Source organism: Ruditapes philippinarum, unplaced genomic scaffold, assembly GCF_026571515.1.
Source record: "Ruditapes philippinarum isolate M1 unplaced genomic scaffold, ASM2657151v2 ctg1281_1_1_1_1, whole genome shotgun sequence".
Taxonomy (NCBI): domain Eukaryota; kingdom Metazoa; phylum Mollusca; class Bivalvia; order Venerida; family Veneridae; genus Ruditapes; species Ruditapes philippinarum.
The window spans coordinates 68364-82242 of NW_026860830.1; the positions used below are offsets into that span (position 1 = coordinate 68364).

The 13879-nt window shown below is 31.9% G+C and overlaps 1 protein-coding gene across 3 annotated transcripts in view; it reads right to left on the reverse strand.

Annotated features, from left to right (window-relative positions):
* LOC132713503 (uncharacterized) overlaps positions 1 to 11374 on the reverse strand; it is a 53162-nt gene extending 41788 nt beyond the window's left edge. For 2 of the 3 annotated variants that reach the window (XM_060696131.1, XM_060696129.1), the window contains exons 1-6: positions 11074 to 11374; positions 8093 to 8228; positions 5944 to 6163; positions 3620 to 3778; positions 3213 to 3230; positions 142 to 229 (exon numbers count right to left, since the gene is read on the reverse strand). In XM_060696131.1, the coding sequence (XP_060552114.1) occupies positions 142 to 229; positions 3213 to 3230; positions 3620 to 3778; positions 5944 to 6163; positions 8093 to 8228; positions 11074 to 11343 (891 nt within the window). In that variant the 5' untranslated portion in view covers positions 11344 to 11374. The remainder of the gene's footprint in view (positions 1 to 141; positions 230 to 3212; positions 3231 to 3619; positions 3779 to 5943; positions 6164 to 8092; positions 8229 to 11073) is intronic. The other variant, XM_060696130.1, reaches the window with a different exon arrangement.
* Between the last annotated feature and the right edge of the window lie 2505 nt (positions 11375 to 13879).

The following is a 13879-nucleotide window of genomic DNA, read 5'->3' on the forward strand; positions in this document are numbered from 1 at the left end:
TATAAGTTGTATTAATAATTATTATTTTGTACTCATTAATGTTATAGGAACATTCCAAATTAAACACAAGAATCTCACCCACTTTAAAACAGTATTCACAGAATCATTCCAACATTACTGCACTATTTATAGAATACTTACAGAAAGAAGAAATTTTCCAATACCAAAGTTACGACATCTTTTACGTACACTGACCAATGTTAGATGTATAACCCTATCTCTGTGCTTACTGAAATCACATCAAAATAAACAGATGACAAAATTGTACAATATACTATCTAGCACCATATAAATTTTAGAGGTACAATGTATAGAATATAAAGCAATTTTAGAACATCATCAGAAAGGGTCTGAAGTTTACATTTAAATCAGGTTTATGTGCAAATTAGCATAAAATGCTGACAATTTATAAATTTAACTTCTATTGAAGTGTTATTATAGCAAAATCAAATCCATTTTCAAAACATAGCATAAAAATTCCTAAGAAAAGGCAAAAAGGCTTACAGAATATATTAGTTCCTACAGTATTTTTATTAATTTTTGAGAATTGAAATAAATCACACTTCTAAAAAAGATTCTAAATAGAATAGGATTACCAGATCAAGAATTTTTTTTAAATATAGGTCTTGTTTACAATCAATGTCCTTTTTAAAATATTTTTCAAAGGTCAGTTTCTTTAACCTCAACTTACTGGAACAGAAAGTGATCAACTTTTGCCCCTAGTATAGAGCTAGGCCAGCCTGAACTTCCATTAAGTATGACCAGGGTCTGAGGCTCAAAGTCAGATATCAAGGATTTGATTGGTCAGAAACCAGCTCTGAATATACACTGACCAATGAAAATCATGAGATTTGAGAGAGAGAACTCAGAAAAAAGGTTTTATAAACTTGAGGCCAGGCTTTATACTGTTGGCTGACTCACTTTAAACTTCATTTTGATATCTCCAAATATTGATAATGAACAGTACCAAAAAGGGAAGCTGGAAAAGTCCATTTAAGAAATTTAAAAGATTAAGGGTGAAAATGTGCTTTTTACATGATAAGAATGAAACACAGACAGGGAAAAAATTAAAATAATACAAAAATTTTAACATGAGAGAAGTATCTTGTTAGAATAGGTATCTACGACATAACTTTTATTTCAAAGGGTATATCTGATAGAGGATCTTGTTAGAGGAAAGAACAATTAATCATATAACAACATGTATGAATAAAGCTAGAAAAAGATCTACTTGTATATATTTCAACTAACTTGTAACACTAATAGATAATCAACTGAACAAATAAAAAATTCAACAGCACTGTTGAAAGAGATAAACATAAAACTTTTCACAAAACTCTGTTTGAGTTTAACAGAAAACACATCATCAGTTCTGTGGAAAAAAAAATGTTTTTTATTTTTTTTTTTTTTGTTGTTGTTGTTTTTTTGGTATTTATGACATTTAATCATAAAGTGAAACAAATGATTCTTTCTAAGGGTTAACAGAGAGTGACTTCTTTATAAGGAACCAAAACATAAGGAACAAAACAGTTAACTTAAGACTAAATGTGAATAGATATTTGCACCATAATCTTCATAAAGAAGGGTATACCTGATATAGGATTTTGTTAAAGGAGTGTAGAGGGTAGAGTTAGAGTGTAAACTGTTGCACCTTTTATTTTTTTTAAATCAAACCAAGCCTGCAACTATCACTTTTTACTACACTTATTATTGCTAACAAGGACTCTCCCATTTTGCAATGAATTTTTGAATGATATAAACTTGTTTTTGAATAGCTGGCACAAAAACTAACAGAAATATTCCCACTAGTATGCTAGCAAAATCACATAAATTTCATTACAGAGTCTCGAAAAAAAAATTCAAAAATTCATTCATTTTGTGCAAAAATTATTACTTTTGCTAAATTGTATAATTTAGCTATTCTCTAGCTGTTTTATTTCAAATATCCTACATTAATCTTATCAACTAAAAAAAAGTTTTACTACTGGAATCTTTAAAGCAATTAGGCTAATGACCTCTGTATCCATCCACATGTGCACACATTTCTCTCTTTTTTTTCTTTGAAGTGGGGGTAGGGGGGAGTGTAATGTTTTAAATCACATCAACAAGAATAAATGCTGTTGTTTTCTTATATAAAAGCATTAAATTGTAGTGTACAAGTGATCATACATTACTTATATTCCAATAATACAGATTAAAACTTGTAATGCATAGATTAGACACAGAATAAATAAATAATAATCTTTACAATTTGAATATAATTTGTACAAAGTTAATTGACAGCTTGATATGAGATGGAAAAAAAAACAACAAAAAAAAACATTATATTATATATACATGTATATGTATATGCATATTGAAGAATCATTTGTTACCGAATGATAAAAAAAGTTCTTAAAATCATAGCTGAATATTGAGCTCTGCTATTATGAAACTAAAATCAAAATTTAATATGCACATTCATGTCACAGTGCAAGATTTGACCATACATTACTGACTGGTTAAGGTTACTGACATCAAATCCCTTGCCCCTCACAACTTTGAGTTTGAATCCCTACAGGAATTTTGGGTTCTTTCATGCGCAAAAATATCCAGCCAGTTTTAAGATAATATAACTGAGCCTGAAATAATGCATGATGGGATATCTGAGGTCTTCCTCAACCAGCCTGTCTTGAAACTTGACCATTATAGCTGTTATGTGAATTAAAACCTAACAAAAATGTGAACACACAATACGTAGATAGACAGGAATTCCCTGTCTAAACTAGAACATAAAGGACAATCATTATGTTACCAGTTATTATATGTCATTATTTTCATGTAATTATATATAATTTTAGACCATTTTTGTCAGTTTATTTTCACTTAAACAAAAACATGGATAAAAATGTGCACACATTAGGAAAATAAGGACAAGAGAAAGAAAAAATCAAGTATGACATTCAATCATCAGATACAAAGATTTTTACCTTAAGTAACTTTAAGGCCAAACATTGCTTGTTTCTCTCATAATTTGGTTTTCATCCCAAAATAAAATTGCATTTTGATATATCTAGAGCTAGGCTTAGTGATGATGAGTAAGGAAATAAGATATGCAGAAATCTGACTAATGTTATTTGATGTTGTAAGGAATTCAACACAAAATCTGAAAGACACAAAGCGTAACTTTCATCAATTTATTGAAGGGAGAAAATAAAATGTATTATCCCAACCTTTTTATACGTCCTTGCCTATAGAAATAAAATAATACAAAAAAATTCAAGATTTTCTAAATAATCTAAGAAGTGAAAAAAAATTCTTCAGGGAATATCAAATATCAAAATGAATGGATGATATAGACTGTAAATTTCTAAAATTAAAAAACAAATTTGTCCGGAAGTTAGTACACTATGCCAAATAAGCTTACACACAAGGTCCCAATTAAGACATATCAGCATCCCCTGATATACATTTTAAAAGGTAACAATAACATATATTCAATATTTATGACAAATTCAAGTTTAAAAATTTGGCATTCTGCTAAATGTTCAATATAAAGAAAAACTTACACCAAAATTTAAGGAAAGTAGATTCCTACGCTAGCAACTTAAACATGTATTTAGTGTTGAATATAACTTACACATATTTCTTTTCAAAGGTGGCACATCCTATAATTCTGTTTTCTATGCCAATCATGTCTTTAGTAACTGGTCCCTCTGACGTCTTGCGTGTTTTCCGTCGATCAGAAACTTTAGAAATGAAGGAGTTAATGCCCTTGGAAAAATCTTCTTCCTCGTCTCTGTTAAATGAAAATAACATCTGACTTAATGTATTTCCCATCAAATCATTAAAAAACTAGAACTGTGTCCAAAGGACACGGATGCCCCCACTGACAACATATATATGGTATATAGTGAAAAAATCAACAAAGGGCCATAATTCTGTCAAATTTGGTCACAGCAAAATTTCCTTTCTTTTACTACCATCTACACATTAAGGTTGTTCATCCCTGGAAGTTTAAGCAAAATCTGCCATCCGGTTTAAGAGGAGTTGCGTTCACAAAATTTCTATATGGTATATAGTGAAAAAATCAACAAAGGGCCATAATTCTGTTAAATTTGGTCACAGCAAAAATTCCTTCCTTTACTACCATCTACACATTAAGGTTGTTCATCCCTGGAAGTTTAAGCAAAATCTGCCATCTGGTTTAAGAGGAGTTGCGTTCACAAAATTTCTATATGGTATATAGTGAAAAAATCAACAAAGGGCCATAATTCTGTTAAATTTGGTTGCAGCAAAAATTCCTTCCTTTACTACCATCTACACATTAAGGTTGTTCATCCCTGGAAGTTTAAGCAAAATCTGCCATCCGGTTTAAGAGGAGTTGCGTTCACAAAATTTCTATATGGTATATAGTGAAAAAGTCAACAAAGGGCCATAATTCTGTTAAATTTGGTCGCAGCAAAAATTCCTTCCTTTACTACCATCTACACATTAAGGTTGTTCATCCCTGGAAGTTTAAGCAAAATCTGCCATCCAGTTTAAGAGGAGTTGCGTTCACAAAATTTCTATATGGTATATAGTGAAAAAGTCAACAAAGGGCCATAATTCTGTTAAATTTGGTCGCAGCAAAAATTCCTTCCTTTACTACCATCTACACATTAAGGTTGTTCATCCCTGGAAGTTTAAGCAAAATCTGCCATCCGGTTTAAGAGGAGTTGCGTTCACAAAATTTTTACATGGTATATAGTGAAAAAATCAACAAAGGGCCATAATTCTGTTAAATTTGGTCGCAGCGAAAATTCCTTCCTTAACTACCATCTACACATTAAGGTTGTTCATCCCTGGAAGTTTAAGGAAAATCTGCCATCCGGTTTAAGAGGAGTTGCATTCACAAGATTTCGGGACGTACGGACAGACGGACGGACGGACAAGTGCAACGCTATATGCTCCCACTCTGTGGGGGCATAATAATGTGGCTAATAAATGCACTTTTTACTCTCAGTTACTTAAAATTAATGTACAAAATAAAAACTGGTAAAATACTTAAAAATATACCCCAAGAGCACTAAATAATATGCCCCAAGGCATTTGAAGACAATAGTTTTGATCTGAATATATGTGTGTAAAAAGGCCAAAATTCCACTTAAATAAGTCAAATCATGAAACACTTTGTGCCAGGTCACTTAATTATTGGGGTTCTGTGAAAGTTTTAGATTCTCTTAAAAATGTGAGAAGAGTTGAGCATGTATAGAATTGTTTACACCCGGCCTCCTGCATGCTATTTGAAATTTGCCAGTCAGATAACCAGATTTTTCAAAACCTGGTCAAAAAGGCTTATCATTCAGAATATCAGAAATCAAATCAGGCACAAATAATTCCTAATAACTACTGTTGACCCTTATAGGCAATTATTAAGATTGACATGAATGGACAAAACAGATAACTGAAAACATTATACAAAAGTATAAAACTAAGCAATATTATAATAAATGTTGGTAAGACGACAGTGTCAAAAATATTACAAAATTGCAATAGGGTCTTTCCCATAATTTTCTATGAGAAAAAGAATATGATAAACAAGATCAACAAGGAAAGGCGGCATTCAATGAATGCAACCCCCACACGACCCAGCAACAAGAACCAGCTGCAACTTACATGTCAACTTTTTTTGATGATCAAGCGGGAGATTTTTCTTCAAAAAGAGGTAGATTTTAGAATTTGCAATAAACAAAGAAGGAAGTTTTGACTTCAAAAATACGTATATTTCTTCAATTTGTGAAAATACCCCTTATTTTAAGAAAACTCTTTGAAAATATGGCTGCAGAAAGTGGGAGTCTCCCGCTTAAAGTGGGAGAGTTCACATGTATGCTGCAAGTGCCCAGGAGGACCCCTAAACAAACAAAGTACGGGCCCAAGACAGAGCACAGAGAAAACAACAACAAAAAGAAACTGTTGTCCTACTCTCCCTCCTCCTCCTCCTCGGCCTCGGTATCTGTATCACTGTACACCTCGGCAAACTTGCTCGGCTGTTCCTCGTCCTCCTCGTACACATCCTCGTCAGCCGAGAGTTCACTCCCCTTTACACTTCCCTTCTCACCATCATCATCTTCAATATCTTCTTTCTCCTCTTGCTGCTCTTGAGGCTCATTTTTCCTCCTCTCCTCTAGATCATCAATAGTCTCTGTAAAACAAATATCACACACTTTATTATCACATTGACATGAAATTATCAGAAACATATAGTGTTATTATTTGTTCAATAGGCATCAGAAAATTTAGTAGAAACAATATTTATTTCCAGAATTTCAAACATATATATATATTACAACCAGAAGACATTGTTTATCAAAAATCATGCATTACTGAAATTATGATTTAGAGGTAAACAATGCTAATGACTTTCTCACTTAATTAAATTCGGAGGAGGTTTTGAAAACAAGTTTAATACTCATATCAATTCATTTCCTCAGTGGGTTGGAAAGGATGACGGTTGACTCATCAAAATAATGTGTAATGTTTTGAGATATGAATTTACAAATGAAATGATAAAAGAGTCCCATTCTGAAAACTTGACAATGTGTATCAAAGTTAAATGACAATTATCTGTTAATACCTTTCATAACAATATTAAAACAATCTTATTTTAGGTATTATTTTTTATATATATTGTTCAAAGTTTCTAGTATTTTCTTTTTAATTGAAACCTTTCAAACGAAACTATGATGACTATTTAACATATGAGCTGCGTCACGACAAAACCAACATAATGGGTTTGCGACCAGCATGGATCAAGACCAGTCTGCGCAGCTGCGCAGTCTGATCAGGATCAATGCTGTTTGCTTACAGACCCTAAAACAAGTAAAGAAACTAATAGCGAACAGCATGGACCCTGATCAGACTGCGGGGATGCGCAGGCTGGTCTGGATCCATGCTGGTCGCAAACCCATTATGTTAGTTTTGTCATGGCGTGGCTCATATATAGATGTGAACAGTGGGTCTGGATCCATGCTGGTCGCAAACCAATTATGTTGGTTTTGTCATGGCGCGGCTCATGTATAGATGTGAACAGTGTAGTAATCATGCTGGTGAATAGCATTAGCAGTGAGCAGACAATATGATTACATGTTAGAAAATGTAGTGTTAAAATAAAATTACAAACAAATCCTTTACATGTTAGTCTGCTGTAACAAATATAACAAGGACAGTAACGCTCGACTATTCGAAAAGTTGAGTATAATAATGCTTACCTATATGAATACATAAAATTATCCGAAAAGGTACAAAGGCTTGTTATTAAGATGTTTTATCGAGTTAATCATAACTTTATATTATAAAATGCATAAAATTGTTCAAAAAAAGGCACAAACCCTTCAGTAGTTATGGAGATATTTGTTAACAAGAATTTCTAAGTAGAAAAAGGGGCATAATTATGCAAAAAAGCAAATCAGAGTTATTGGACTTGTGCCAATCATGCTAGATAATCACAGAGAACAAGATTGTGAAGTTTCAAGCCATTCCCTTCAGTCGTTATGGAGATACCAGCTTGTACGCAAAAAAACTTAACCAAGAATTTCTAAGTCGAAAAAGGGGCATATTTATGCAAAAAAAGCAATCAGAGTTATGGGACTTGTGCCAATCATGTTAGATAATCACAGAAAACAAGTGTCTGAAGTTTCAATCCATTCCCTTCAGTAGTTATGGAGATACCAGCTTGCACGCAAAAACTTAAACAAGAATTTCTAAGTCGAAAAAGGGGCATAATTATGCAAAAAAGCAAATCGGAGTTATGGGACTTGTGCCAATCATGTTTGATAATCACAGAGGACAAGTGTTTGAAGTTTAAAGCCATTCCCTTCAGTAGTTATGGAGATACCAGCTTGCACGCAAAAACTTCACCAAAGGGGCGCTGACGACAACGACGACAAATGGGTGACTGCATTAGCTCGATTATTCTGCAAAAAGTCGAGCTTAAAACAACAATTAAAAGTTTAAGGTCAATAAAAAGTGTCTTTCTAATCTATATCATATGACTTGCAGTATGTATATATAGTCACCAACAATTTTTTCTAGGTTTGAACATAATTATATAAATTGAATAGTGAGAATTTACCTTGAATGTCTCTTACAAGGACAATTGTTCTTCCCCATTTCTCACACACTGTTGAATACAGTACATCTGGAGTCATCTCTGACAGGGACACATCATACAGACCGATAACAGCATGAAGTAGATCATTGTTGGATATCTGACACAATATAAAGGATATTTAACAAATAAAGATATATATTATTAAATTTACCTACTTTTTATTATTATCAGTATAACAACCTAAATACTTTGTACTGCTGCATTTATATCACTGAAATATCTGTTACTAAAAACTACTGTGGCACTAAGGTGACATTTGTCCGTTTTTATTTATCTTGTGCGCATGAGCTACTAACTAGTGGCCACAAGTTACTAAGTCATGGCCACGTGATAATGAAGTGGTGCACACGAGAAACTGTTCTGACCATGAGTATCTAAGTCATGGCCATGAAATGCTTAAGTTGTGCGCACATGATACTCTGTCATGGCCATGACATAAACAAGTGGTTACTTAATAACTTGTGGCCCAACATAGTATATCTTGCGCACAAGATAAATAAAAACACTCATGTCATCTCTGTGCCACCGTAGAAAACCCTAAATGTACGAAAAATGTAAGGGGATTTTCTTTCTACCTACATTGTATATATCTAGTTCTTTCACATGACCACAAACATCCTGATCAGTGATAGTAATCATTTGAGAAAAAAACATAAAAACCTCCAAGTTAATAATTTGCAAATATTATATTTTTCATGAGAAGCTGTATAATTTGCATGGTTAATTCTTACATGTAACTAGTGTTGTCCCGTTTGTCTCTGAATATCGATAACTAATCAGACCACCCCATAATCGGCAACAATCGATAGTCCTTTTTAAAAATTGATTATTTTAATGACTCTACCATGGCTGAATTGCCTATGGCGTAACATTTTTACATGCAGTCAAAAAGAAGTTTCCCGACCGAATCTCAGACAATTTTAAAGTATTTTTTTGTATTCAAAACCTATTTAACATGGTAAATACTACTTTAGAAAATTATAGTGTGTATACATCTACATCTACATGTTACTCCCGAACAATCAATTCTGACTATGACTGGGAGGCGCTTGTCAGGAAAACTGTGTTAAAAGAATTAGTGCATACTAAAAGATAAAGATCACAGATAAAAAAGGTGCAGGATAAAAAGAATAGCCTTCCATATCAGGTCAAATCCAGTCCCAGCCTAGATACCTTCAAGGATAGGCTGGCGACAGTCACCTTCTAGTCCCCTCCCAAGTATGTTTTTAATCTTGCACTATTCTTTTTATCCTGCACCTTTTTTATCTGTGATCTTTATCTTTTAGTATGCACTAATTCTTTTTCAGGTGAGTAGGAATTTAGATGATATTGGGTATAGTAACATAACATTATAAACTTATATATCTACTGTAGTTAAATTAGTGATCTACAAATGTCAATACTACTCATTGATATTTTGACCTGTTGACTAGTACTAATATATATTGACTGCCATAAAGTTGTATTTTACAAAAATTGACTGTCACAAAGGGTGTTTGGACTTTACACCTCCTGGACATTTCACCCCTGGACGTTTCACCCTCAAAACCCTGGTCTTTTCACCTCCACTTTTAAAATTTGATAAATATATGAAATAAATACCATTATGGCAGTCTTCACGAAAAACTTTAAAAAGCACAGGACATTTGGGCCAGTAAAATTTCAAATCTTACTGGACCTGGTGATTTTTAGCCGGACCAAATACATAGATAGGTAACAAATTGGAAAGGAAAACACTTTATCATGCTTCCCTTAATTATTTTGAAAGAAGCATAATACTTCTTGTATTCTGAGCCATATGTTGACAGCTTTGAAAAATCTATAAGGCTCAAATGTTTAGGCAAAATTGACTAGCATTGAACAAGAACAACACAATTTGCTTCAAACAAATCACTTTCACACAAAATATTAACTTAACTCAATTATCACAAAATCATAGCTAAATAAAGACCATGATAAACAATGGTTTAATTTCTGTAACTGTACGGTGTGGTACGGAAATTATCCAAGAAAAAAAAGGACGGCCTCCATTACTCAATACAATTTAGACATCTCTAGCTGTGTTTTGAACAATTAGGACAGAACTGATGGGTTTCATTTGCAATTAAAAGGCTAAAATATCAATCTTTTAGAGAACCCTGCCTCATTATTTTTGATGAATTTTTCTTATAATATTTTTTCATGGCCAAAAATCTACTGGCCCGTCGGACCACCAACTTTGAAATAATCACTGGACCGATGCTAAATTTAGTGGCCTTGGGCCTCGGACTGGCGTTAATTTCGAAGACTGTTATGGGTTATAATATTTTATATAATATAACACATACTTGCAAACAATTACATTCATGATATAAAGAAGATTTTTTTGACATAAATATAGTGAAATTTCCCTGGAAAAATAATTATAAATTTGAGTTCTGAAAGTCTACATGTATATATTATTTCATTTTTTTTTGTTATCCAAAAATTAAATACCATAAAAATATTAATTAATTAAAATATGTTTTTATATAACAGTTTTGGGCTAATATAATAGATAAGAACAATTAGAAGTGTGAAATAATTTTAAATAAAGCATTATAAACACTGGTTTATTAATTACTAAATCGATAGTGATTTTTGAGTTCTATACCCAACACTACATGTATCTGTTCTAATATTTTCATGAGGTGGCTGTACAATTTTGTTATCCCATCTGTTCTAATTATCTAGCAAATGAGCTTCTTAAATTTTTCAATAAAATTTTGCAACTTTTCAATTAAAATATTATCACCTTCAATAAAGAATATAGCATTTACATTCTGACATAGATCTATTGTACAGGTCTTGACAAGCAGTTGAATAGTTTTAAAATGACAACAATGAACTTTTGCTGCAAATTGTACTAAATCAAGACTGGTTTTACAACTCTAAAATGATCATTTCATCATAAACTTAGCTACCCCTTGTATTATTCCGTGTTCTTTTTGTAGTTCTTCAGAGTGTCCAATGCTCAACTGTAGCAGTCGTCGAAAATCAACAATAACCGGATACCCACTAATTGTTTGACCTTTCTTATTTGTAAATGTTTGTTTGTCAGATAATTGAGCACCAGGTCTTGTGTATGTTTCATGGTCTAAGTCTACGTGATGATGATTTGTAGAAATATTTTCTTTTTCTTGAAGTTTTAAATCTTCTAATTTCTCTTCCAATATTTCACCTCTGTTCGCCATGATGTAAACAAAACAGTGCCGCACTGAATAATTCAAGGGAAACAACTCGTATCATTTACAATGTGCGCTCTTTTACATGCACGAGAAGACCGTTCTACTCTGGTTTTATGTAGGATAATTATTTAAGTTTTTTGGTCATAAATTTATTTAAGAATAGATCTACTTAAATTGTAAGAATATCTATGTAAGTATTGAAAAAAATCTACTGAGTATCGTTTACTTTTTTTATATAAAAATATCAAAATTAAATTCTAGATATCGTTTACTTTTTTTCTTTTTGGTTTCGTATGTGGATCCTGAGTAACTTTAAATAGGCCTAATGACTTTTGAACCGATCTTCATCCCCACATATGGATACATAATTGAGATGGCAATGGTATAAAGGTTCTATATTTTCCTATTTTTACTCTTGTGTCATTTTTCTAGATGCTATATATAGATTCTATATGCTCTTTCTGTCTTTTTTTTATTTTTAGTAGAAGACTAATGACCAGATTACTGAAGGCGCAGTCCAAAAACGTACATTATGAACATTTTCTTTTCTTTTTTTTGTTTACGTTTTAGTAGATTCTAACGTCATGCCTCTGAAATTTCTTCTTTTTTTCTTGTCAGTTTTGTTGGTGGAGGAAGACCTTAGCATTACATTTCATTTCATTTTTATTCAATAGACAAACTTTTCAAGGAGAAGATTTCTATAAGACTTGTCTTTTGTTCTTTCCATTCTTTAATATTTAGAGTTTACTCATATTTCATTGCAATTATTCAATATTTTAATACATACATGTATGTATAAGGTCACACAAACTATTTTTACATTTGAGACCTAAAACGTTAATACAAAACTGCTTAATTTTTAATATAATGAAAAAACAAAAGTGTTTGGGGAAAAAACTTTATTCACATATAAGACATGATATGTCCATCATTTTACATATATAAATACATTCTCACACAAACAGTTGCAAAATATAAATTTCATGAATCAAATATCGTCATAATGGCAGTGTAAACAGTAAATAACAATAGTATAAACAACAATATGGTCTTTCCTTCAGTTAAAATTGGACTATTAGTAAAATAAATAAACTAATTACTTTTTTTTTTTTTTTTTTTTTATTGACGTATACATATTTGTTCATAGTCACAATAAGAAACACGTAATACATAAATCATAAGTCATGGTACGATCATATTGAAAACAAACATTGTTAAACAAAAGTATATATGGAGAATGTTCTTAAATCCATATTTAAACAATACAAAGTTGGCATTACTCTTACTAAAAAAAATGCAAAAATGACTTTGATATATTTAATATGTAGTGAGTCAACGATTAAAATTACATGATAAATACCATACTGTCGCTTTTTAATGAGCAAAATTACCATGCGCATACTGGTAAAAATAGTCTTTAAATAGTAATATTAATAAGGTCATATCGACGCTTAGTAGCAAAGATGATGTATTTAGCAAGTCCAATTAATTCGGATTTATTTTTTGACTTCAAAAGCTGCAAAAATTTAAACATACTCGGCCTTCTGTAAAAATATGGCTTAATGAACTCCCTACGTAATGCAGTATAACAATTGCAAATGATAATAAAATGAAATTCATCCTCAATTTCTTGAAGATTACATAATTCACATTTTCTTTCAGAACGTGGATTTCTATTAGGACCATACCTCTCTGCCTCTATCTTTAATTTATGAGAAGATAATCTAATACGAGATAAATTTTGTCTGTAGGATTTAATGAATAAATTATCAAGATAAAATGCAGGTTCAAATTTGTCAATCAAATGTACATACAAATTAGACAAAAGTGGACTAGATTGAATGTCTGCATTTACCTTTTGTATAAAACAATCAACTAATCTACGTTTGAATATTTCAACAAACTCTTTTGGGCTGTATTGCAATGGGTTGAGCCATACATCTGTGAATCCATATTCATTTAAAATAGAATGAACCTTAGCTGCCCAGGAGTTATATCCATTATCATGAAGACTTATTGATGAATAAAAAGCAGACTTTAAGATATTATTATTTGAATGAAGAATATGTAACCAGAATCTTATTATTTGAACATATCTTTGAACATAAAGAGGATATCGGCCTAACTCTGAATAAACTGCTGCAGTACATGTACTGTGTTTTACGCCTAACAATGACTTGCAGAATTTCAAGTGAATCCTTTCTATATCCTTAGATTTTGTAAAACCCCATATTGCACAAGAATAATTTAGTGTTGAGGAAACAAACGCATCAAAGAGTTGGAGTGAAACGGAAGGGGTCACATCATATACGAAGTAAAACATTTTGGGCTTTCATAGCTTTTCCTATAGCATACTGATTATGAAGTTGAAAAGACCCCGTATAATTAAAGACTACACCCAAATAGTTGAAGTTATCGACAGTCTCTAATAAAGTATTGTCGTATGACCATTTTTCATTTTCTCTGATGCTTCCCCTCTTCCTAAAAACCATTGTTTTAGTTTTATCTGTGTTGACCTCTAGGCCCCATTTATCACAATAAA